The 26,776-nt window shown below is 45.0% G+C and overlaps 1 protein-coding gene across 5 annotated transcripts; it reads left to right on the forward strand.

Moving 5' to 3' along the window:
* Positions 1–793: 793 nt before the first annotated feature.
* On the forward strand, positions 794–26,389 carry Srsf5 (serine and arginine rich splicing factor 5). 5 transcript variants are annotated; one of them, XM_051196237.1, is made up of 8 exons: positions 794–860; positions 22,645–22,789; positions 23,136–23,206; positions 23,322–23,420; positions 23,619–23,688; positions 24,897–24,970; positions 25,361–25,471; positions 25,581–26,389. In XM_051196237.1, the coding sequence occupies exons 2-8, from the start codon at positions 22,664–22,666 to the stop codon at positions 25,840–25,842; spliced, it is 813 nt and encodes a 270-aa protein (XP_051052194.1). In that variant the 5' UTR covers positions 794–860; positions 22,645–22,663; the 3' UTR covers positions 25,843–26,389. The 5 variants fall into 5 exon arrangements, with proteins under 5 accessions (XP_051052194.1, XP_051052191.1, XP_051052195.1 ...); XM_051196234.1 differs by lacking the exon at positions 794–860 and adding an exon at positions 21,589–21,755; XM_051196238.1 differs by lacking the exon at positions 794–860 and adding an exon at positions 21,589–21,755 and having other exon boundaries at positions 25,584–26,389.
* Positions 26,390–26,776: the final 387 nt, after the last annotated feature.

Below are 26,776 nucleotides of genomic sequence, written 5' to 3' on the forward strand. Positions count from 1 at the left end.
ATATGTACAGAATGGCATCTCCCATCAGGGACCTGCATGCCCCCTGGGGACTTTTATCACTTCGTTCCACTTCCCTGTGTTAATGAGTTTAGCTCAGTGGCCCAGACTTCTATTCTTGCTGTTTACCTGTAGTTTAAGAGAATTTGCGGAGGGGAAATGAAAGTTAACATACCCTTTTTTACATTTTAGGTTAACATCTAGAACTCATGTGATTCATATACATGCATGCAGGCAGACACTCCATACATATAAAATAAAAATTAAACATCTTTGAAGAAATACTGCATAGTGTAGAGTCTCACTTTGAGTTAACACTGACTTCCTATGTACTCTTGCAGCTCCCATGATCACTGGCAGCTGCAAGGAGAAGCAGTCATGGCCAGTGAATCTCCCTTCTCTTCTTCTAATAGGAATGTGTCAGTGGCTCCATTACCATCACCATAGACTGGCTGTCACTATGTTTGTACTGCTCAAGACGTTGCCATGACTACTTGCCATGGTAATCTCTGCATCAAAGTAGCGTTATGTCTTACAGACAAAAGCTGTACTATGAAAACAAGGCACAGGGTCTCACCCTGTCAGCCTCCCCATTCTGTACTGTATCGGGTCTTGGAGAGAGGAAAAAGAAAATGGGCTTTCAGTTTAGATGGGTCTGGTTTGAATCCCGCACCGTGGCTAGCGGTGCTGAACTTGGGAAGTAAACCTCTTGGAACATACTCCCTCTCCCATTAAACAAGGCTAACAGTTGCCATCTTAGGGCTCTTGGGGGGGATCAGACGAGATAAACCAGTGAAATGAATTGGACAGCATCTGGCATACGACAGTCCTCCAATTACTCCTGAATGCTGCACGGTACGCAGGTAATTATTAAGCCATCTTGCTGTGATAGGCATAAGGAGGAAAACTGGCATGACTCAGGCAGATTAAGTGGGTTCGTGTGTCTGCTAAAGCAGAGCGTTGTCCTGGGAGGTAGACAAGATGGCTCTCGCTGCTCTGCTAGAAGGTTAACGGGTGGTTACTGGTTACTGTTATATCCAGATTGCTGAGACCCCAAAGATCAACAAGGAGACCAGGTCCCGTATGTAAAAGCTTAAGCTTGGACTCTTTCTCTGTTCCACACAGCGGTTGAGGGCAGAGAGTGCCCAGCCCAGGTGGGGTAGGGTGTGTGCTTAGGCTAAGGGACACCAGTGATCCTATCTACAATGGTTTAGAATGTCAGGAATTTCCTTTGGAACATTAGGTCCTTTGCCCTCAGATGGTCCGTTCCTGGGTGGTGCCCAGGTGGTCCCAGCTTGTGGTCTCTGTTGGAGTCAGGTGTTGCCCCAGGATAAACGGAAACTTCAGGCCTACTTTCTAGCTGTTCTCCATGGAACCTTGGCAAGGCAGCAGTGCAGCCAATCGGCAGGTGTTGTCCTGGGTCCCACAGTTACAGGTTGTACACTAGGTCCTATACAGATCCAGGCGAGCTGAAGTTGAGTTTCCTGTTTATCCAACATTTGTGATGCCAGCCGTTGAGATCAAGCCGCCCTGCCCTGACTTCCTGTTGTGTAAAGCAGTGCCTTGTCAGACTGTCTATTTTATAAACTTTTGACTCCATTTTGAGGACAGAGAATGAAATGAAGATCTTTGTCAATTTGACAGGGAGTTGGGGGCCTCCAGTCATACCCGTGGGGGTATCTTGATAACGTTAACTGAGGCCAGGAGACCTGCCCACTGTGGGTGTCACCATTCCTTAGCTGGGATCCTGGACTGAATAAGAGGAGAAAGGGAGCATTCATCACTCAAGCTTCCTGATTAGGATGTGGTGTGGCTAGCAGCTTCAACCTACTGCTGCCTTGACTTCGGTGCCACGATGGACTGTGTGTCCCTGAACTGTGAGACAGAACAAAGCCTTTCTCCCTTAAGCTGTTTTGCCAAATCATTTTTATCCCAGCAAAAAGAAAAGAAACTTAAGACAGATGACGACTGGACACCTGAGTGGCACCACGAATGTGGTACAGACTGATAGGTGACTATTCTTGCAAGTAGAGTTGGTGCCATCTTATAAATGTATTGGGGTGAATTGGGACTGTAGGGGTGCATACAAGTATATTAAAAACATCTCAAGAAAACCAGGCCTGCCAGAGAATTTATCAGACATATTGAAAGACCAAAAAAATAATGTTAATGAGGACTAACCTGGAAACAAATATCTGTTCCTTGGAATTTGCTAACTTCCTCTCACAAGGCCCTGAGATAAGAAGAATTCACACTGCCCCTCCTTTCTGCCCCTCCTTTCCTGTGAGTCAACAGGTGATAAATAGGGTGCTTAGGAAACAAAGAGATAGCTACAACTCTGGTTTGCCCAGACAAAATTAATTAGCACACCCTGAGGCCCTAAGGTCTGTTGACCCTAATAGCAGACCATCCAGCCTCCAAGGGTCATGTACTCAATGGACAGAGGGTCCCACCTCCTCCCTAAGCTTGTGGGTTTGCCTTTAAAAACACCTGGGCCCAGGGGAGGGGGCTTCTCTCTAGCCTGCGTGCTGGAGGAGCCCGTTTGCGCAAACGTTTCCTGTTCATTAAAGCCTCTTGCGTTTTGCAGCAACTGGACTGGACTTTGAGTTCTTGGGGTATCGACCGAACCTGGAAGACTCCTCATTCTGAGGGTCCTACAATATCAGCCTGAAGGAAGGTCCCTCCCTTCCCTGGACCCCATAAAGAGGCGGACCTAGTACTGCGATGGCAATGAGCCCCCCTGACCGGCTGCCATCTGAACCCCTGGTGCATGTATCAAGGGACCCATTGGTAGAGAACTCCTGACTATCTCAGGAGCCTCAACCAACACAGCTTGGGCCTGTTGTTGACCTAGCACACTCAAATTGGAAATGAAATTTTATTCTTCTATCTATTTACCCTGTCCAATCGATTATCACATTGGTTTTTTGTTTGTTTTTGTTTTTCTAGACAGTTTCTCTGTGGCTTTGGAAGCTGTCCTGGAACTAGCTCTTGTAGACCAGGCTGCGTCAAACTCACAGAGATCTGCCTGCCTCTGCCTGCCGAGTGCTGGGGTCAAAGGTGTGCGCCACCAGTGCCCAGCCAATTACCACATTGTGATATTTGGCCTCACCAACATTTCTCCAGTTGTCCCTTCCCATCACCGCTGTCACATCCATCCCACCTGGATTATTCAATGTTCATTAAAAAAACAAAGAAACAAAAAATCAGGATTCTTTTTTTTTTTTTTTTTTTTCTTAATTTAGCATAGGGGGCTGTAGTGTGATATTCACTTTGTCTCCTTCTGGCACTGACCACACCCATTGGGGGTGGAGCCAGGGGCGGAAGTGACCTGGGGAACTAGGTGCATGGAGAGCGCTATCGTGCTGTCTTGCCAGCTACCCGGGGACAGGAGATCCAGAGGAATTCTTGGAAGCAGGAACCTGTTAGTGTTCACCTGTCTATGTTGTGAGTTATTTCTCCCTGAATAAACATCTGTTCAGCCTAATTGTTTATCCTCATCCTTATTAAACCGAGATAGGGGACTTTCTAGGGAACTAGCCCTCCCTCATGATCACAGGGGCTGAAGGTCCCGCACGCAATAGGCTGTCTGCATGCCGCAGAGCCAGAGAAGAGAAGTAAAGAGCGTGGCTCAGACCAAGAAGCCAGGCAGGAGCTTCAGAACCAAGAAGGCTAACAGTGCACCCCAAGTCCAAAGCCAAGGGCTGAGTAGCCTGAGTGTAAAGGGCACAGCAGGAGACATCATGCCTCGCTCCAGATGGCAGTGCCAGAGTTTGCCCTTCTGCTATCCGGTCCCAGCAGTTGCGCGGTGCCTGACCACAGGGAGCTGATCCACACACTGATCTCTGGAAGCACTCTCACAGACACACCCAGAAGTGCTTAGTGATTAGTGATGCTCCAAACTAACAATCACTCCGCGACTCACTTAGTGCACTGCTGTTGTCTCACCTCTTTATATATTGTTGTTATGTGACAAACGGAACCGTTCACCAAACCATACACACATTCTTCCAGTTGCTTCTGTGGGTTAGGAGTCTGTGAGCATCTTAGCTGGTGGCTCGGGCTCAGCATTGCCTCCAGTGTTGTGGTTGTGTCATCGGTGAGGACAACAGTCCAGTATCAGAATTTGTTTCCGAACCCACACGCTCCTCTTTTTTGTTGGCTATTGGCTGGAGGCTTTAGTTAGTCTTTCCACAAGTTACCTTATGACAGCTGGTTTCTCCCCAAGCAGGGTGTGTGTGTGTGTGTGTGTGTGTGTGTGTGTGTGTGTGTGTTGGGGGGGGAGGGGCTTTTGTTTGTTTGTTTGTTTTTCTAGACAGGGTTTCTTTGAGTAGCCCTGGCTGTCCTGGAACTTGATCTGTAGACCAGGCTGCTGGCCTTAAACTCAGGGATCCACCTGCCTCTGCCTCCCAAATGCTGGGATTATATGCACAAACTACTATGCTTGGTGAAGAGGTGTTTCTTTGTTTTAAGTTGTTCAGCTCATATATCTTGATAAATTTCACTAACACAACAGTCAGTCTGGTATTGTGGGGTATTTGTTCCCTGTATGAAGATGTGTTGCTGTGATTGGTATAATAAAAGCCAATAGCGAGGGAGGAGGTATAGGCAGAACTGGGCAGAGAAAGGGCAGAGTCAACAATCAGAGGAAGCAGGATGTGAAGGAGGAGAGGTAGCAACCATGAGCCACATGGCAGGACGTAGATTAATAGAAATGGGTTAATTTAAGTTATAAGAGCTAGTTAGAAACAAGCCTAAGCTATAGGTGGACCTTTCATAATTAATAAGTCTCCGTGTCATTATTTGGGAGCTGGCTGGTGGGACAGAGAAAGACTCATTACAATATAGCCTTAGTGGAAGATGAAGAGAGGAATAGATAATTCACCTAAGAACAATGAGACATCAGGAAACATTTGACAGAGTCTCTGCAAAAGATCAAAGAAGCCTCAATGGAGGGGACTGGAGAGAGGCTCACCGAGGAAGAGTGCTTGCTATGCAGTCATTAGGAGTTTGGACCTCAGCACTGATGTAACAAGCCATGTGACCCCCACACACCTGTAACCAACCCGGTTCCACAAGGGACGGAGACAAAGGTCACTGTAACTTGCTGGCTTCCAGCCTAGTGGAGAACACCCAAGCCTCAGCCTCTTCTGGCTTCCTCATGTGCACACAGGTACACACAGTGGCAAACACATGTATGTACACTCTTGCATAGATACATACAAATAAATAAACAAACAGAAACTTCAAAGGGACTCAGGAGAGGTTGGCGCACACTATGATTTCGGAATACAGGGAAACTGAGGCAGGAGGGTGAGATCGGGAGGAGGAAGAGGAGGGGCTGATGAAGCAAGCGAGCCCCAGGGTGAAGCTGATTTTTGTGGGAAGCAGAGGCAAAAGCTGGAGATACCACTTGGACTAGATTAAGCCTACAGCTAAGTAATCAAAGTTAATCCAGGACAACCAAACCTGTCTGTAAAACATTCACTTATATTAGCGCTGTCGGTAAAACATTCACTTATATTAGCGCTGTCGGTAAAACATTCACTTATATTAGCCTTTTTTTTTTTTTTTTTCACTTATATTAGCCTTTTTTTTTTTTTTTTTTTTTCTGAGAGTGAGCAAAGTGCCTTGTGCATTCTGGCAAGTACTGTTGTAATTAAAAAGTGGTGCAAGAAAGAAAGATGCCATGAGATAGAACTCACATGGAGGGTTTTTTTCCTGGGGGTGGGGAGAAAGGAATTGAAAAGAGGGGAAGAGATAGGGGAGACTGGCCTCTGGGGACAGGAGCAGCAGAAGAGAAAAGAAAGGCAAAGCTGGGCTGGGGGTGGGGGTGGGGGCTGGAGGTGGGGGCTGGAGGTGGGGGGTGGGGCAGAGTCTGACACACAGAGAAGCAGAGAGAGAGAGAGGGAGAGAGAGAGAGAGGGAGAGAGGGAGAGAGAGAGAGAGAGAGAGAGAGAATAGGAGGTGGACAGGGCCCTTTGAAAAGGGAACACCGTGGGTATGCACAGGTGGTGCTCTTAGTGGATGCAGCTCAGGCTGTACCCTGTCAGAACCCCAGGGGCCAGAGGCCAGTGCAGATGCCTGAATAGTAGCAAGCACTATCGCTGAGCTATGCTTCTGCACTTTCATTACTTGTGCCAGATTATACTAGAATTATATCTCTTAACCTGTAGAGTCTCTGCTGGTTCTGGCCACTGTCCCTCTCTCAACTTTTTCCACCTAACACATAAACCTGATCATGTTATTTCCTTACACAATACCTTGCAGCTTCTATTATCATCCCTTTGGTGAAGCCCAGGCTTAGCAACATGCCCTAATTAGAGCCACAGCTACCTCCGACACTGTTTCTTCTTACCTCGTTTCTTGTCTTGATCATCCATCACTCAGCTTTTATACCTCATATCCTTGCCTGGTGTGGTGGTGCACACCTCTAATCCCAGTACTTGGGAGGCACAGAGAGGCAGATCTCAGTGGGTTTCAAGCCAGCTAGGGCTACATAGAGAGTTCCAGGACACCCAGGGCTACCTAGTGAGACCCTGTCTTATAAACAAACAAACAAACCCAAACAAATCTCAAAACATACTTTATACCCTGCCCAGGAGGGACATTGACAGGGATTTGTGAGGTTTAGACACTGGTAAAACAGTGGAAACCCTGAAAGAGATAACCATACTTACCTAATCAGGATAGCTTAGATACCTAAGACTAGTTCCAGAATTTGGGCCAGTTTTATATTCTAATGAAACCTAGGCCTCAGGCTGTTATGGTCTGAATTTATTTATATGTTGGGAACTTAATCCCCCAGTGCAATCGAGTTGGGAAGTAGTTACCTCATGAGGACTCTTTATTGTGAGTGGATTGATGCTAATTATAAAATGGCTTGTTACAGAGGGACAGTGTCCCTCTTGCCCTTCCATCGGCCTCTTTGGGTGGATGCAGAAGTTCCCCGCTTCCAGCATTTAGGGTACCATTTCGGGAGCAGAAAGCAACCCTCAGCAAACACAGACCCTGATGGAAAGTTTCCAGATTCTCAATCTTCCTGAGTGGTGAGAAATAAATGTCTGCAGTATTGTTGCAACACGGATGGCCTGAGGCACTGGCTTCTGCAGGGTTGTGGTCCTCTAATGACTCTCTGTGACCTCAGCAAGTTTTCTACAGAACTTGACATGTTAGTGCTTCTCCAGTGGAATGGCTAAATTCATTCATCCTTACTCCAGTCATGGGCTGTTTGTATTATGCCTGGTACCAACCTCTTTAGGGAGAAGGCTGTGTAATTTAGTGCAGTGTCCAGGAAAAGCCTGTGGTAGAACAGCCTTTCCTTCCTTCCTTCCTTCCTTCCTTCCTTCCTTCCTTCCTTCCTTCCTCCCATCCTTCCTTCCTTTCTATCTCTCTCCCTCTCTCTCTCTTTCTTTCTTCCTTTGTCTCTCTCTCTCTCTCTCTCTCTCTCTCTCTCTCTCTCTCTCTCTCTCTCTTTCTCCTTCTCATCCTCCCCCTCCTTCTCCTTCTTTTTTGAGACAGTTTCTCTATAGCTTTGGATCCTGTCCTAGAACTCAACTCTATAGACGAGGCTGGCCTCAAACTCACAGAGCTCTGCCTACCTTTGCCTCCCCAGTGCTGGGATTAAAGGTGTGTGCCACTACTACACGAGTCATTCCCTTTTCTTTTTGTTCTACAGAAAGCTATTTTCTTCACTCCCCATGTCCCTTTTTAATTTTTTTTATTTTATGTGTATGGGTGTTTTGTCTGATGTACATGTGTGCATCTAGTGCCATCAGAGGCCAGAAAAAAGAGGCAGATCCCCTGGAACGAGAGTTATAGATAGTTGTGAGCCACCATGTAGGTGTTGAGACTCAAACCCTGTCCTCTGGGAAAGTAGCAAAGGCTCTGAACCACCGAGCCAGCTCTCTAGGCCCTTATTTTTGTTTTTGAGACAGTCTCACTATGTAGCCCAGTACATTCTTGCCAAGGCTGGCTTTGAGCCAGCACCAATCCTCTGGTCTCTCCATGGGTGCTGGCATTGAGGATATGCTCCAGCTTGCCAGGCTTTAGTAAGCTACTTCTTCGGGAGGAATTGTAGCCCATTACTGGATATTCTGATTTATTAACAGATAGGAAGACTGAATGAAAAAAAAGAGAGAGAAATAGAAAGGAAAGGAAAGGACTTGGCTGCTCCTAGGTGTAGTGGAGGAGAAAGTTTATTGTAGATATGAGGGAAAGGCAGGGACATCTGGGAGAATCCAGAGTGGACATGACCAGAATGAGCTGGGCCATATGGGGAGAGGTGGAGAATAAGGATGGGGAGAGAGGGGAACTAGGTATGGCAGCCTGGAGGTCAAAGGTACAGAAAGGGGCAGGTAACCAAATTGTCTGGATTATACAGGACAGAGCCCAGCCTGGCCTGGAGAATTCAGGGTAGAGGGTGGGGTATGCCAGTCACATTGTGTAATCAGTAGGGGCAGAGGGATGCTGGGAGAACCTGGTGGTCAGGTCCACTTTGATATGTTAAATAGGCACCTCAGCAATTTGTCCTGGCTTTGAAACTCAACACTGGACGCATCCTGCTTGCCTTGACCCTAGAAACCCTATCAGGGAAAGAATGATTTAAAACTGAGCCTGGGTTGACAGGTCTGCAGTGGTCCCGCTAGGAATTAGGTTAAGGCCCTGGTGTGCCCATGCTTCCTTCTTGATATTATAGATGGCGTTAATTCAGCAATCAGTTCCCAGCGTTGATTAGCATGGTGAGTGGAGGAGGGTTAGAGACAGCAGGGAGGATGACTCTGAGCAGGAAAAACAATTCTCTGAGTACACTGCAAAGGGGCATGGTGCTGGCAGTAACTGTGGGACTCCCTGCAGCACGGGGAAGTGGGGCTTGTTCTATATGTGTAATCTGATCTTTTTATTAGACTGCCACTTAAAAATCAGCTTCACGAGGAAAGATTTACACACAGTAAAATGTACCCATTCATACTAAATTTCATACATGCATGAACATTCTGATCAAACTAACCCCCATTCCTTCTCCTCTAATCTCCAATTCCTCTCCAACACCACCCACCACTTTCCCCCCAACTTCATATGCACACTCTCTGTGTGTATACATATATACATACATACATACACCATGTATATGTGCGTATGCAATATATATACTGCTATCGCCCTCCCTCCTCCCCATTGTATCCACTCAGTGCTGTCTGCATGTGCCTGTATGTAAGGCCATCTCCAGGAGTGTGTGAACCACTTCAGGATTTCCTGAAGGAAACTTAACTCTTTCTCCTTCAGCAGCCATCAATTACCAATCACTTCTCTCTCCTCTCTCTTTTTTAAGCTTTATTTATTTTTATCTTATATGCATTGGTGTTTTGCCTTCGTGTGTGAGGGTGTCAGATTCCCTGGAATTGAAGTTATAGATGTTATGCCCAGATTGTGGGGTCCCCCAAGAACCAACAAGGAGACTGAGTCCCATAGGTAAAAGCAAAGAAGAGCCTTTATTCAAGCTTAGACTCTCTGTGTGTCTGATGGGACAGTTGAGAGCAGAGAGTGCCCAGGATAGGGTTTTACCATAGTAGAGGTTGAGGGTGAGGGGGTATCTTGGTGAAAGGGGATGGGTGTGTGCTTAGGCTGAAGGACATCAGGTGATCCTATCTACAGTGGTTGGAATGTTAGGAATTTCCTGGGTGGTGCCTGGGTGGTCTCAGTTTGTGGTTTTTCTTGAAACCAGGTATTGCCTTAGGGTAAACTGAAAACTCAGGCCTACTTGAGCCTTAGTAAAGTAGCAGGTGTGTACCAAAGTTGCCCTGGGCCCTACAACAGACAGTTGTGAACTCCATGTGGTTGCTGAGAATTGAACTCAGGACCTCTGGAAGAATAGTCAGTGCTGTTAACCACTGAGCCACCTCTCCAGCCCACCAATGACTTCTTAGCTAGGGGATTTATTTTTTCTTTTGATTTTATTTTGTTCTGTTCTATTATAAGACGGAGTCTCACAAATCCAGGCTGGCCTTGAATTTGCTATGTAGCTGAGAATGACTGATCTTCCTGCTGTATTTCCCAAGTGCTCAGAGTACAGAAGTGTGCCACCTCAGCTGGCTTTCTTGTCTGGTTCCTTTTCTCCCTCTGTGTGCCTTGGTCTTTGTCTCGTCTCAATCTGCATTTTGTTTCTGCTTTTGATTTGTTTTGTTTTTATAATTTTTAAGTCCCCTGACTGGTTTTGCTTTTGAAAAGTTTCTTTCTTTCATTTTTCTTTTCTTTTCTTTCTTTTTTTTTTTTTTTTTAATTTTGCCTACAGAGACGTTGGGACCCTAGAAAGAAGTGTCCACGTTCTTGTAGCCACTGCCCGTCTCTCTTGGTTACAACACAGAGCCACCACTGACTTTTGCCCTTTCCCCAGCCCTCAACTCCTGTGTTAATTATTGTGGCTGAGAGCAACAGACTCATTGCACAACAGCCCTCTAAAGTGTGCTGTATTGACCTACTTTTCACACAAGGAAATTGATCCTTAGGAAGTCCAGCACTTTCCTCAAATCTTAGACCTACTCTTTAATGTTGTCAGAGCTTACAATAGCAAGCGAGGTCGAACCTGAAACACTGGTCGGTCCACACTTCTGATCCCTTTTCTTGCTTTTAGCTGAAACACTGGTCGGTCCACACTTCTGGTCCCTTCTCTTGCTTTTAGCTGACTGGTCCACTTATTTCCTTGGTGTGATTTGGCCTAGGGGATGTCATCTGTCACACTATGTGTAACCATTTACTATGCTTTGGTCTTTATTAGTGATTGCTTATGCTAAATTCATTTGTACCTTACAGGTCACACTGTTAGAACACACGGACAAAGATGATGTGTGGACACTTTTTGTTTGTTTGTTTTTAGAAACAGGGTTTCTCTGTATTGTTTTGGAGACTGTCCTGGAACTAGCTCTGTAGATCAGGCCATCCTGGAATTCACAGAGATCTGCCTGCCTCTACCTCCTGAGTGCTGGGATTAAAGGTGTGTGCCACCAACGCCCAGCACGATGCGTGAAAACTTGCAAGTGACATGGAATGTTCCCGTCTTGAAAATGCTGTAAAGTTTAATATATATATATATGCTGTCCTGGAACTAGCTCTTGTATTTGGTCTCGAACTCACAGAGATCCACCTGCCTCTGCCTCCCGAGTGCTGGGACTAAAGGCGTGCGCCACCACTGCCAGGCTACAAGAAGTACTCTTAACCTCTGAATCATCTCTCCAGTCCTACCATGTCTAGTTACCTCAAGTTTTTTGTTTGTTTGACTGTTTTTTTTTTCTCACCACTATACAAACGAGGATGTTTGACTGTTTATTACGATTTTAAAATTTACTCAGGAGGCAGAGGCGGGTGGATCTCCAGATGGCTCTACAGGCCTAGTCTACAGATGAAGGGTGGGGCATGAATGGACTACCAGAAAAGAGTCTTCAAATTTGTGTGCATGGGTATTTTACCTGAATGCATATCTGTGGTCTGTCACACCCGGTCCATTGTGAGCCATGAGGACGGAGAGAGGCAACACTTATGGTTAAAGATTTTAATTCACCACATAAGTGGGTCACAGATGGATCAGGGCTGCAGGACAAGGACTCAGGAGCCTTGTTTCTCCCAGCAGCCTCAAGCCGGGGCAGAAGTGGGTTTAAAAGCACAAATGTCATAAATCTATTGCCCAGTTATAGTTATAATTTTCACCCATCAGAAGTCGAAGATTAGAGACTTTCCTTGGGTGTTCTGTCATTGTCAACAGACACGAAATGGGAGCTTTTCAATCCAACCAGATTCATTTGTTCTTTCTGTTGTTCAGAGCAGTCACAATGTTTTAAAGGACTAAGGGGCCTAACAAACTATTTCTGTTAGTTAAGAAGGAGGTTGGTCAGCTATTGGAAAATTTTCACCTCCCCTAGGGCTTGGGAACTTGAACTGTGTTTCATCCCTCAGGTAAAATGGAGTCTGAAGCCAAAATGGCAGTTCTTAGGCCAAGGTGCTTTTGCCTGATCCCTTCATGCCCCACATTCATGCAGTGCCCATGGAGGAGTTACAGATGATCCATAGTGAGCGCTGGGACTCTACCATGGGTCCTGGGTCCTAAGACCTCTGGATGAGCAGCCAGTGCTCCTAACCACTGAGCCATCTGTTAGGGTTTCCATATCCCCTTGGAGTAACTTCTTGAGAAAAATCTTCCAGAACCACAGAGTTGGCCTCACTTCAAGGCTCTGTAACTTGTGTGCCGTGTGACTTTGAGCTTTGGCTTCAACTTTTCTTTAAACGGGAATTAACCGGTCTTAAGGAGTTGTGTAAGGGCCACGTAGTCTAATTAACCTAGCACTTCAACCACGATGCCTTCCCATAGTGAGGCGAATGGCAGTTTTTATGAAATAGTATGATCGTTATTAAGATGCCACTGGATTTTGCAATTAGGTTATGGGTAAACTTTGAGACCTGTTCCAGTGGGAAGGTCGGGAAGAAGCAGCAGGAGGTGAACAGGAGCTTGAGAAAACCCAACAAACTGCTCTGATCCGTGGGATAGAGGGACAGCTTCATGGGTTTATTATGTTAAACTTTAAAATGGAAACTGAGCATATCTGAAAGTCCAGATTCAAGTGGTTGTGGACAGGGTGGGACAGTCAGGTGTGCGTCAATAGAGTCAAAGTCTTAGCCTGGCCTGGTGGTGCGCGCCTGAGGCCCAGCACCTGGAAGCAGAGGGAGGAGATTTGGAGTCTAGGTGATCCTTTGCTGTGGGGCAAATGTGAAGAGATGACTCAGCTTGAAAAATGCTGGCCATGCGAGCCTGACAAGCTGAGCTTTAAGTATGAACCTGCAACCCACAGTGGGAGAAGAGAACCAACTCTGAAAGTTGTCCTCTAATATCCACACGTATACTATGGCATCTGCATGCTCACACACACACAAATAAAATTATTTTTAAAATAGCAATAAAAATAAAATAGAGGTGGGCTTGGTATAATACACCTGTAATTCCAGCCTCTGAGAGGCTGAATCTAGAGGATTGTGAGTTTGAGGCTAGTTTGGGAAATTGTTTCCATAAATGAAAGAACAAACAACACCCCCTCACACCTTGGGAAGATATTAAACTCTTTAAGGCAGCTGGAGAGTAGCAAGATACAAGCATCTGAATATGAAGGGCAAAGGCAGCCTGCCTTCTCTCTCTCTCTCTCTCTCTCTCTCTCCTTTCTTTCTTTTCCTTCAGTGAAGCAGGAAGCACCATGCTGGCTATTTTCCAGCATGTCCTCTAACCTCCCCTAATTCCTGCTATTTCTGCCATTGTTTTGCTCTCTCATGTTGGACCAGGGATGAACTGCATGAATGGTAGGTAGATGGTAAAAGGGATGTATCTTCATCAAGGAATAAAAAAATGTATGCTGAAATCCTACCCTCTAGTACCACACAGAATATGAACTTATTTAGAAATAGGGTCGTTACAGAGGCAGTTGAGTTAAAATGAAGTCATTAGGGTGAACCCTGCTCCAATAAAACTGGTGTCCTTTTTAAGGGGAAGAGAACTTTAAACATAAAGACAGACATACGCAAAAGGAAGATGACATGATAGCATTATGAAAAGGCAAACCATTTGCTTGGAATGCTTAAATCTACAATCCAGGAATACTAAGGATTGTCCACCAATACCAGAAGCTAGGAAGAGGCAAGGGAAGTCTCTCCCTAGAGCTGTCATAGGCGAAAAGGCCCTCTGGACGCGAAGTTTCAAATCTCCTAGAAGACAATGTCCCTGAAATTAGAATATAATGACCGTAGCCTCCATCTTGGATATACTGTCTCTTGGAATGCTCCCTCTGGGGACAGCCAGCTATCACGCAGTGGAGATACTCAGGCAGTATACCAAGAGGCCCACGTGAAGACAACTGTCTGGCAGAGAAAGGCCAGCAAGGAACTGAGGTGAGTGAGCTTTGAACGACAACCACCAGAGTCACTCCTGACTCACAGGTGGAGAAACTGTAGAACAGCTGGTGAGATAGTGAGTAACCCAGGAGTGAACTGAACAAGACAAACTGAGGTCCTGAGGGACCTAATCGGGTGGCAGTTAACTTCTGCAGACTGGAGTGAGAGCTAAAGACCTCTGAGTCTGGCTCTTTGGAGAAGGTAATCTGGCAAGTGTCCAAATGAGCCCCCCCCACACTGTGTACACCATGTTTTGCCTGCATGTATGTCTGCATGAGGCATCTCATCCCCTGGAACAGGAGTTACATACATCCGTGAGCTGCCAAGTGGGTGCTGGGAATTGAACTCAGGACCTCTGGAAGAGCAGCCAGTGCTCGTAACCGCTGAGCCATCTCTCCAGCCCCCGCCCACCCCAGTCTTTTAAGTGAGAGTAAAAAGTGGAAGGGAAGGAGACGGTAAACAAGAATTGAAATTGGTGTATGCACATAAGTGTAGCTCATTTGCTAGAGTCTTTGCCTAGCATGCAGGACACTCTGGGTCTGATCCCTGGCACTGAATGAACCAGGATTGGTGACAAGTGCCTGTAATCCCAGCATTGAGGAGGCGGAGGCCGTAGAATTATAAATTCAAGGACAGACTGCAGAGCTAGCTCCACCTTTAAAGACTAGATTCACAACCAAAATGTCAAGAAATTCAAGGTCCTCTTTGAACCACGGAGTACCAGGCCAGCCTGTGGTACATGAGACCCTGTCCCTCAGTCAGTCAATTGGTGTTAATTCATAACAAGCTTTGACTCCAGACACTATGCATGGCTCTGCAAAGAACTTTTAAGTTTTATCTACAATTTCTGAATTACTGGGAATTGCTGTTTTCTATCTCCGCTTAAGAAGATATTTTTTTTTTAATTTTTAATTTTTTTTTTTTTTTTTGAGACAGGGTTTCTCTGTGTAGTCCTGGTTTCCCGGAACTTGCTCTGTAGACCAGGCTGGCCTTGAACTCACAGAGATCTGCCTGCCTCTGCCTCCCAAGTGCTGGCATTAAAGGCTTGCGCCACCACCGTGCTGAACTTGGAAGATACTTTCAGGCTCCCTAATGTTAAACTCTGCTTTCCCTCCACTTGTGTCTATGTCTCTCTCGCTGCAGGTTCTGCTGTACTTCTCCTTCAGTTTCTCCCATTTAGAGATGTTCTGTTATCTCAGTTCTTGCCACCATCCAGACTTCTCTGGCCTTGGTGATAAGGACACTGAACACTGTCAGTGCTGATTTTTGTTCAGATCCCTGGGGCCCCTTTAGTGCACAGCAGGATGTCACATGATGATCCTGTTGCTGCTGTTATGACCAGGGCCTAGGAGGGGCTGTTAGGAATAGGGGTGGTTGGGCAGAAAAATTGTTTTCTACTTTCAAACATGTTAGGACACCTTTGTAGGAGCCAGGAGGTGCTGAGACAGTTTGTAATGATGTCCTTCACATGGTGCTTCTGCATAGTGGCTTATGAGATGGGAGCTGTCGCATCTGGAGGGCTGGTGAGGACATACACAGGCACCCTGAGTAGAAGTTTTTTTCATTGTTAAAGTGGTTCCCTATGACTGTCTCAATCAGGCCTGAGTGAGGAGACAAGACAGAGCCAGATAACGAAGTTTAGGCAGATGACTGTTGAGTATAACAGTTCTCCAAACCCTTACTAGCAAATGGTCCTTCTCATCCACCCAGGAGTTTGTGGCTCACGCCTTTAGTTCCAGCACTCTGGTATCTTAAAAAAAAAAAAAGATAAGTAGAGGCCAGGCAGTGGTGGTGCACACCTTTACTCCCAGCTTTTGGGAGACAGGGGCAGGATGATCTACCTAAATTTGAGGCTAGCCTGGCCTATAGAGTGAGTGCCAAGACATGATCCAAAGGTACACAGAGAAACCCTGTCTCGAAAAATGACAAAACAACAACAACAAAAAATAGAGGTCTACCTTGACCAACAATACTAAATACCTAGTGTTTTATTTCCATAATCAAGTACTGAATACTGTACCGTGTGTACTCTATGAGTGGCTGCCAGGCGGGCTTGTTTCCACCAGCATAGCCACAAACATGTGAGGAATGCGTTGTGTGGGAGATGCTGTCCTAGCTCAGACACCTCACTGGGCAATAGGAATTTTCAGCTTCTGTTGTGTGACATCTGTTTACCTGAGAAAAAGGACTCTAGTGAATCAAGGAAAAGAGCCCACTCCTGTCCAGCAGCTCCAGCAGCTCCTGCTTGGCGAACCAATGAGCTTGTTGTGTTACTTATGTGAGACTCATAATTCGAAGGCAGCTACAACCAGAAAGCCTCCTCCCCAGAATTATTTACTTAAGACAACCTTAGAGAGGGCCTGGAGAGCTTCCCTCATCCCTCCATTTAGGGCTGTAAATAGGCCTGATCCCTGAGAGTCTCCTTACGGGTGGTCAACAGCTGTTCTTATTCGAGATGACAACGTCTAACCCAGAGAAAACAGCGTTATCACAACCAGAGAGGGCCACTCTCAAATACTGTGGTCTACAGTTGACAGAAACGAAATGTCTATATTGTATGACTGTAGTGTCATGGTATTTTAAATACTATGTAGGTATTTTTAATAGGAAAAATCAATATTTAACAAGAGAAAGATAGGCCTGTAGAGTGAATCTGAGTCAGAAACAGAACTTTTCTTTCTCCGTCTCACTGAACTCACTACGTAGAGCAGGCTGACCTTGAACTCACAATTACTTGACACCTCGGTCTCAGAAGTGCTACCATGTCAGTTACAGTTTCATTTTTACACAGGGTCTCACTCATTCTGTAGCCCAGGCCAACTAATACTTGGCAACCCTCTTGTTTCACACTCTCCCAAGGTGTGGGGATTGCAGGCAAAACCCTGAACATTTCAAAAATCCCAAAATGAATTATTTCAGAAGATTTATTCTTTTGAGAAGTCATTGGGGCTGGAGAGATGGCTCAGTGGTTAAGAACACGTACTGTTCTTCCAGAGGACCCAAGTTTGATTCCCTGCAATTCTGTAACTCCAACTTCAGGCAAGCTGGCCTCTAAGTATCCTTTTATCCATGTGCCCATACCTACACATATACACAGAGTTAAAAAAATGAAATAAAAGAAACTTTTGGATAAAAAACTGGAAGAAAGGAAATGAAACTTTTTGATATTCTTGTTTTGATACAGGTTCTCAGTACGTAGTCCTGGCTGGCCTGGAACTTGCTATATTAGACCAGGCTGTCTTCAAACTTAGAGACCTTCCTGCCTCTAGAGTGCTGGGGTTAAAGGCATGTGCCACCATGTCCATTTTAACTTTTTTTTTTTTTTTTAATCTTACTGCTGGAATTTTTAAGAATCTGGTGATACTTAGGAAACTGTCAAACAAACAAACAAACAAACAGACTATCTGGTAAGAATAAACCATTTCCTCATGAAAGTTATAGTGTGAGGTTAAGTGGGAAAACACATGACCATGAATATATTGAAACAGAGAAATGGAAATGTACACAGTACAAAAAAATACTTGTGACACCAAAATTAAATGAAGGAGGGTGGTGCACATCTTGAAAATAGAACTGTGCTTATAGAAGAAAAATTATATGCTTAGTAATGTTCCTCCTTTTAAAGTTAGGAGTAGAGATTTTAAAACATTACATCTTTTTTAAACACTTTTTTTTCTTTTTAGATGTTTTAACAAGCCAGATGGTGGTGGCACGTGCCTTTAGTCCCAGCACTTAGGAGGCAGAGGCAGAGGCAGGCAGACTTCTGAGTTTGAGGTCAGCCTGGTCTACAGAGTGAATTCTAGGACAGCCAGGGCTACACAGAGAAATCTTGTGTAAAAAAGACAAAAACAAACAAACAAACAAACAAACAAAAACCCCTCCAAAACACTACCACCATCAACCATCACTACCAACAACAAAACAATGACAAACAAACAAACAAAACCAAAAATCCCAGTCCTGAAAAAAAAAATCTATGAAATTTAAAAGGCAGTATCCATAAGTTAAATTTGTTTCTAACACAGGGGTTTCTGGTCATTTCTTATTATTTAGGTCTACTGTCACATTTCAATGGCAGAGCTGTGTAATTGCTCAGAGATCATGTGAGCCACAAAGCCTAAATTGTTTACTGTCTGGCCCTCTTCAGAAAATTATTTAACAAAGCCTAAACATTAGACTCTTTAAAGCTGCTCTACCCAACTTGCTTTTTCAGAGTTTATTCCATCTTTACTTTTAAATGATAGTTCTAGTATAAAAAGAAAAATATGCCGGGCGTTGGTGGCACACACCTTTAGTCCCAGCGCTTGGGAGGGGGGCAGAGGCATATGGATCTCTGTGAGTTTGATTCTAGCTTGGTCTACAGAGCGAGTTCCAGGACAGGCTCAAAGCAATGTAGAGAAACCCTGTCTCAAAAACAAAGCAAAACAACAACAACAAAACAAAACAAAACAAAAAAAAAAAAAAAAAAAGAAAAGAAAAAAGAAAAATATTCAGGAGGGAAAATTATTGGGAAAAAAACTACTCCCGATCTTATTTCTTATTTTACCAATCTATCCTCACCAAACTAATTTCATCTCTGGATACATACATACATACTTACATATACACATATATTTTTTTTTGAGACGGGGGTTTCTCTGTGTAGCTTTGTACACCAGGCTGGCCTCCAATTCAGATAGATCCTCCTGCCTCTGTCTCCTGAGTGCTGGGATTAAAGGCGTGCTTTTACTCACTGAGGGTTGAAGACCAGGGCTTCACACACGCTAGGCAAGTGCTCCTCGATTGAACTACACCTCAGCACAATAAGTTTTTTTTTTTTTTTTGGTTTTCCCTGAGATAATTTCTCTGTATAGCACTAGATGACTAGATGTTCTGAGACTTTCTCTATAGACCAGGCTGGTCTTTTTTTTTTTTTTTTTTTTTTTTTTTTTTTTAATTGTTTTTAAGATAGGGTTTTGTGGGGAACCCCAGAGCAAAGTTAGCAATTTAACTACCATCCTTCCTACTACTCTTTTAGATACTAACATACTGGTAATTGTCCATTCCCCTATGACTGTTTTCCTGTTAAGCACATGATAGAGCCTGACCCTGAAAGACCCAGCTGCATGCTTATTGTATAGCAACTTATCTTACAGCAGAACACCTGCATCCTGCTTGTAAGGACATTCTGCCTCCCTCACTTCCTCCTTTTGGCCCATTCCCCCATTTCTCCACTACTTAAACCCTGTGGTTATATTCATTAAACAAGACTTGATCAGAACACTGTCTTGCCTCCATCTCTAAGTCTCTAGTCTCCTCATTCTCACTCCCTCCCTCAGGGTCCTTGTCGACTGACCCTGAGGGCTGGGACAGGGTTTCTGTGTAGCTTTGGAGCCTGTCCTGAACCTCTGAAGACCAGGCTGGCCTTGAACTCACAGACATCTGCCTTCCTCTGCCTCCCAAGGGCTGGGGCTAAAGGTGTTCCCCTCCATGTCCTGGGACTGGGGTTGTAATTAAGGACAGAACTCGTTTAGCATGTGTGAGACCCTGAGTTTGATTTTGCACCACCCCCAGATACTGATTTTCAATGTCAACACCCACTCCCTGCCCTTTCTTCACTGTTGCTGGCTAGAGCTCATTATGTTGTCATAAAGAATCCTAAGTGATGGGATTGGAAGCAAGCTTATTCACCATACCTAGCTACAGTAAGTTTTATCAACTCCTACAGCTTCCGGGAGGGTGTGACCTGATTTCTGGGAAGACGGAGGCAGCTAGCAGATCTGTGATGTGTGGGCAATAAACTTTCTTTTAGTCTGTGGTCTCTATCTTTTTTCCTCAAAACTTATGTTATGTGCTGAGATGTCTTTGGAAAGGATGCCCATGCACCTATAGGATGACTTGGGAGGAAAATGTTTATACAAATGCAGGTATATAAGTAGCTCTCTCCCTTCCTCAGGCATTTCTGGAATAAGACAATGTTTTTAGTGTGGTGTGTGGGGCAGAGGTTAAGCATGGATCTCTCTCAATCACTCTCCACTTTATATATTAGGGCAGGGTCTTTCACTTGGTCTCAGAACTCATTGTCCATCTAGATTGCTTGCTTTAGTGACAGCACGCTGGGGTATGGGTTGCTGTGTTGGAGGGACACCAGCAGGTGGTGGGATTTAGACTCCTGTCCTGATTGCACAGCATCCCTCTTAATCACTAAGCCCTCTCTCATGTTTTAAATTTTTATTTAACAAATATATATCTTGTTTTAAATCTTTAACTCTTTGCACTATAGCTAACTATACGATTTTTATGGACCCACTGATGCTGTTTTTATTTGCATCACTAACTGAAAAGTGTATCCCATGCGAACAAATCAAAGTCCCAAGTGCTCCTGCGGTCAGTGCTAGGGTTGCTCTTCTGCTTTCTTGAGCTACTAATCATCTCCTTGTAAGCCTAGCTGACAATCTATGGCTCTATTCTAGGGATGTCTTAAAATCTAGATGATGCTTTGGGTTACAGATAAAAACATCAAAGAAGCCGGGTGCTGGTGGCCGATACCTTTCATCTCAGCACTCAGAGGCAGGGGCAGGTGGATCTCTGTGAGGTTGAGGCCAGTCTGGTCTATTGAGTGAGTTCCAGGAGAGCCAGGGCTACAGAGAAACTCTGTCTAGAAAAACTAACAAAACAAAGCAAAACCATTAGAGAAAATAGCCTTTTCACTACAATTGTGTTTTATTGCCAAAGTCTTTAGATCTCCAGACCTTACTGGAGAAGGCAGGATGGAGTTAAGGATGTGAAGCGCTTCACTCTAGAAGCACATTTTCCATTTCTGAATAACTGTTGACCTTTTGTATGTTAGGGTTACAGAAACCTCAACAGAAAGGATTGCACAACGGTCAGTTGGATTGAGAAACAACTTGAAATCTTTTTCCAGCAAGCCGAGTCCAAGAGTAGCACTAGGGCTTCACTACAGGACCGTTTCTTTTCCTTCTTTGGTTTCTCTGTATTGCTTTGGAGCCTGTCCTGGAACTAGCTCTGTAGACCAGGCTGGCCTGAAACTTTCGCCTGCCTCTGCCTCCCAAGCGCTGGGACTAAAGGCGTGTGCCACCAACGCCGGCTTACAGGGCCGCTTCTATCCACAGTTTCAATTTCACTATTCCATCATGCAAAATTCCTCCATTAACGGTAAACAATTCAGTTCTTAGACTCAGCAGAACGAAAGGTCCAGCAGTGAAAGAGGAATTCACTTGCGCCTTGTAGACTCGCCTTGAAGCTCATTGGTGAACAATTTGCAGGCCTGGTAGCTCAGGCCTATACTACCACACTGAAGGCGGGGACAGGTGGATCTCGGTGAGTTCGAGATTAGCCAGGCGTGCTTAATGAGACTGTGTAAATTAATTTTCTTTTTTAAAGAAACGGGTGTTTTTATAAAGCCTAGGTTTCTTTTACCCTAGGTAAAAGCTTCGGGTAGCTAAGAAAAGCTTCGGGCACATCTTTTTGTCTCCAAAGATGTGCCATGGGGTATTTACGAGGCGCCGACGGAGCGAACATCTCCGACCCACACCCGCTGCAGGCTGGCAGTCAGTCTAGTCGGGATCACTGTAAGGAGACCCCGCCCCGCGGGGACTTCCGGCTCTGCCGAAACTTCCGTTCTGGCTTCCGGAGGGGCGGGACCCGAGCGGGTGGAGCCGCCCTGGAAGTGACGCAGCGACGTTCCTTCCATTTTGTGCAACGCCCGAGCTGCTAAGTGCGTCAGTTGTGGAGAGACGTAGAGGCGTTGAGTTCGGGTCTGTAGGGAGGCAGCCGGCTCCGTCGCAGACTACGGACCGCTCCGGGTCTCAGCCGCCAGAGACCCTGTCCGGTAGGTGAGTGGCTCGCTTTGAGGGCAAGGCTTCTCGGATCGAGGCTTCTTCATGGCCGCTCGGGTCGCGAGTGGCCGGGGCTTCGCTCTGTGCGGAGGACGGCGTCTAGAGAGCGCAGTTGATTGAGGTGGGCGCTGGGCCACGTCTCCCTTTTGGTGTGGCGTGAGGGGACACAGCGGAAGGGCGGGCGGGCGGGCGTGGGGGAGGGCGTCCGTAGGGGAAGCGGCGCGCTTCTCCCTCACACCCTTGGGTGCGCCTTGTCCGGCGTTAGCTACTACGCCCATACGCCGGGAGCCGGCCTTGCCCGGCGCCGCTAGGGCCTTCCTTCTGGCCGGCGGGGCGCGGCGCTCCAGGCCCGGCTCGCCCGGGACTGAGGACAGGGCTCGCCCGGCTCGCTCCTCCCCCGCCGCAGACGCCACCGCCGCCATTTTGTGCTGCGAACGCGCCCGTCGCCGACTGCGCAAGCGCGGCTGTGGCGTCGCGAGATTCCGGCTTGTGACGCTCGGGGAGGCCGCGACGCGTGCGCGGCCGGCTGCTATTGGGCGAGGCCTTGCGGAGGGCGGGGCCGGCCTCGCTGGCTTTTCTCGGTCTTTTCCTAACTGCGGCAGATGGGAGGCGGCCCGGGCGCCGCCGGGAGCGAAGAGCGGCTGCGTAGGCCGGAAAGGTGGCGAGTGGGCGTTGCGTTCGGCTACGGAACCGAGGGGGGGGGGGGATTAGATTGGAGTCGTTTGGGAAGTGGAGTTTAGATTTGAACTTTGAACGTGACGGGGCCTGAACTGTTGTTAGCAGCAGTTGGCGAGCGTCTTTTAAGACGCTGTATGCGTTTGAGCGCTTTACTAATGGTTCCCCTGTGCCGTTCACTGATGTCTCGGTTGATTTCACTGCCTAACAGGAAACGCTAGCCGGGCATCATGAGTGGCTGTCGAGTGTTCATCGGGAGACTAAATCCAGCAGCGAGGGAGAAAGATGTGGAAAGATTCTTCAAGGGTTATGGACGGATCAGAGATATTGATCTGAAAAGAGGTTTTGGGTTTGTGGTAAGTGTTTCGAACCGGTGAATTAACTGTCAAGAAGTGGGTAACCTCGCAGTGGCGGCCCATGCTTTGTCTCGGGAAAAACAAAACAGAAGTGTAGGGAGAGCTTTTGTGATGAAAAGTGATTTTTTTTTAAACAGAGTCCATGTGTAGTTTTTTTTCCCAGAAAAATGTTAGTTACACCCTTGAGGAAGTAAGTTCCATGAAAATAATAGCTGGCTGGAGCTCACTCCCTGGTTAGATTTATGTGTGTCTGAATTTCAGATATGTCTCATTCTAATGATTTTAATGTGCTGTAGATCGCATGTCCAAAAGCTCCACTAAGTGTCTTACTGTAATGTAATTGTAGGAATTTGAGGACCCAAGGGATGCAGACGATGCTGTTTATGAACTTGATGGAAAAGAACTTTGCAGTGAAAGGTAGGCATGATCAGTATAACTATTTCACCCAGGACAATAGAGCAAACTGTTGGAGTATTTAAGAGCTCTCATATGTAGTGTAAGCATGTAATAGGTGTTTGTCATCTCTTCATAGGGTTACTATTGAACATGCTCGGGCTCGGTCTCGAGGTGGGCGAGGAAGAGGACGATACTCCGACCGATTTAGTAGTCGAAGACCACGAAATGATAGACGGTATGTGATGGGGAAATGATGGCCTCTAGTGTTTATTTAGGGTAGGAACTATTATGGTTCTGAGGCTTAAGTCTGCTTAGTCCAAATACTGAGAACCCACAAAGTTGGTGGTGGAAGTGTTGCTTAAACTTGTCAGTAACATGTGTACTGGTGCCTAGCATCTGACACTGCTTGTGACACTGCTTATTTCGTCTTCAGAAATGCCCCACCTGTAAGAACAGAAAATCGACTTATAGTTGAGAATTTATCGTCAAGAGTCAGCTGGCAGGTTTGTTGAAATACAGTTTTGAATTATTTTAATGTGGCATTTAAAAAAGTTAATGGGTAGTTAATGTTTTATTAATATATTAAAAGTTTTAAATTAATGGATTTAATTGAACTATACTTTTAAACTTTAATTAAATGTAACTGGGGGATGTTTCAGATTTTAATACTAGTGATCAAATGTAATTGTTTTGAGGTTATTTTTTCATGTTTTTAAAAATCAATTTTAACCAAATATTAAACCCTTTATTTGCCAGCCTATCTGTGTCGTTGGCCTTATGACGAGGAGTGCCTGTGGGTTATCCTAATCGTTGTCTTGGTCACTCTTGGTTGGGCCTGGTTGACTTTGCCAGTCAGCTCCTACAGTGATCAGTTGGCCACCTCTAGATCTGTGTTTGCCGGTCTAGACGTAATCGGTGCACTTACTTGAAGTGCCGGGTTGCAGCGATCCCAGAACGTTGATAACGTGATCTGATCCCTAAGTTGAGAGCTGTCTTCCTGTAACGCTTCCGAATAAGAGGTCCTGGTCGAAAGAGTTGAAAGATACGCAATTAGTTGGTCGTTGGAATCCTGATCGCAGTAAAGTGGTCCTTGGTAACTGCACAAGAGTAAAACATGTCTGCATCGCCAGTAGTCTGCTAATAGGGAGGGCTGTGCGATTAAAGGCTTCCATCGATTGGGTAGTATCCTTCAAGTGGGTGGCGAAGAGCCAGTCGGGCCTATGTCATGAAGGTTTCTCCGACCGCTTAATGGTTTGCTGCTTGACTAGCCTAGGGAAATGTTAATAAAGGTAAAGTAAATTTTTTTAATGATATGGGGCACAAAATAACTGGTGTCTTTGTAAATGTTATTTTGTTTTTAAATATAAAACTTCTACTAGTCTTTAAAACATGTACTGTTCCTTTTTGGTTTTTTTTTGTTGTTTGTTTTGTTTTTTTGTTTGTTTTTCCCCCTTTTGTACTGAGCTCAGTTAGACTAATACTATAATGTTAAAAAATGGAATTTTCCTGAGCATTTTGCTTAAAAGCAATATGCTATTTGCTTATTTCGTGCCCTGGCATAATTTTTGAACTGATAGAATACAAGTGTGGTATACGCCATGTTTGTACTTTATCTAACAACTTCTCTTTCAGTAGTCTTGTTTTTATACCATGTGGTTGTTTGTGTGTCACTTTGCCCTTTCTCTCCTTAACATAATTGTCTTGTGTTAAGGATCTCAAAGATTTCATGAGGCAAGCTGGGGAAGTAACCTTTGCGGATGCACATCGACCTAAACTAAATGAAGGGTGAGTATGCACTGGAGTTGAGGGCCTTTAATTACCTTGGGAATTTCATTGTGACATTGTTAGCATTTTAAAGTATGTGTGTGCTGCTTGATTGTGGTAGTTTTGCATTTGGCAGTTTTGCGAGACTGGTTTTATCCAAGGGGTGGTTGATCTGCCATTTTAGTACGTACACTGTTGCACATTTGACAATAAATGGAAGACACAAACAGTTGAATGCTTTAGAACCCTGCTGTACTATATATATATATATATATAGTACATATATATATATCACCAATACTGGAATGAGCAGGGAATAGACTTGATGCTTGTCTTAATCTGTGTAGACAGTTTGTCTGCAAGGCTATTGGGTATATGAGTTTTTAAAGGCATTTTTCCCTCCCATTTTAGGGTAGTTGAGTTTGCCTCTTATGGTGACTTAAAGAATGCTATAGAAAAACTTTCTGGAAAGGAAATTAACGGGAGAAAAATCAAATTAATTGAAGGCAGCAAAAGGCACAGGTACCCTTTTATCAATACTTTTAAACCAAAAGTTTTATTTAACTGACTTTTAGAGCCTTGTCATACAGCTTGATTTCCTTTTTTTCTCCTTCCTCCCCATTTTTCATAGCAGGTCAAGAAGCAGGTCACGATCTCGGACCAGGAGTTCCTCTAGGTCCCGTAGCCGATCTCGTTCACGTAGGAGCAAGTCTTATAGCCGCTCAAGAAGCCGGAGCCGGAGCAGGAGCAAGTCCCGTTCTGGTAGTAGGTCTCCTGTGCCTGAGAAAAGCCAGAAACGTGGTTCTTCAAGTAGATCTAAGTCTCCAGCATCCGTGGATCGCCAGAGGTCCCGATCTCGATCCAGGTCCAGATCAGTTGACAGTGGCAATTAAACTGTAGATAACTTGCCCTGGGGACCTTTTTTTTTTTTTTTTTTTTAAAGCAAAACAAAAAACAAATTCCCAAAAAAAAAAACCATACTTGCTAAAACTTCTGGTAAGTATGTGCTTTTCTGTGGGGTGGGGTTTGGAGGGGGGTTGGGCTGGATTCTTTGTAGATGTGGACCACCAAGGGGTTGTTGAAAACTAATTGTATTAAATGTCTTTTGATAAGCCTTCTGCTCACACTTTTGTGACTGTCTGAAGTATATAGTTTGTGTATATTGACAGAGCTCTTTTATAACTAAAGCATTTAATTTTTTGTACTAGAAAAATTTTTGAACATTTTAGTTCATTGTTCAGATATGTTAAGATTAGTTTAATTACTCAATTAAACTAATAGCTTTGGACACTTTAAAAGAGCTCTAAATTTGCTTGTATATAAAGGCTTAATATGAGTTTTCCTTGTTAGGGTCAAGGGTGCCTTCTCACCCATTAACAGCTGTAGGACAGACATTAAAACAGCTGTTTGTTATTGATAATAAAATATATCAAGTATTATGTAATTGCTTTTGGCGTTTTTCTCTCAAGTCCTGTGTGGTTTATTATTCCATTCTGTGTATTCAAGTTAAAAATTGCACATGAAGTAGTGTGTGGCCTTTTAAGTTTTTTTTTTTTGGGGGGGGGCTACATTTGAAGTTAGTGAAAGAGGGGCAGGGCTAAGGAGTCAGTGAACTATTAAACTGACAACTAAGTTGAGTGACATTAACCTTATTTCTGTTACTTCCATGCTTCCTGTTGCCACCTGACTTGTTTTGCCATCAGGTTACTTACCCTAAAAGCAGAAAGGTTAGGGCTTTGGTAAACACATAATAGCCAGTCTTGGGTTTCTTGACAGATGTCACACATTTGGGATAGTCATGGTATAATTCTCAAGAGATTGAGTTTA

Source organism: Phodopus roborovskii, unplaced genomic scaffold (assembly GCF_943737965.1).
Source record: "Phodopus roborovskii unplaced genomic scaffold, PHOROB, whole genome shotgun sequence".
In the NCBI taxonomy this organism is placed as follows: Eukaryota; Metazoa; Chordata; class Mammalia; order Rodentia; family Cricetidae; genus Phodopus; species Phodopus roborovskii.

Coding starts and splice junctions, on each gene's coding strand:
- Srsf5 (XM_051196237.1), top strand. CDS start 22,664: ATGAGTGGCTGTCGAGTGTTCATCGGGAGACTAAATCCAGCAGCGAGG. Junction 23,207..23,321: donor AAAGAACTTTGCAGTGAAAG/GTAGGCATGATC, acceptor ATCTCTTCATAG/GGTTACTATTGAACATGCTC. Junction 24,971..25,360: donor CGACCTAAACTAAATGAAGG/GTGAGTATGCAC, acceptor CTCCCATTTTAG/GGTAGTTGAGTTTGCCTCTT.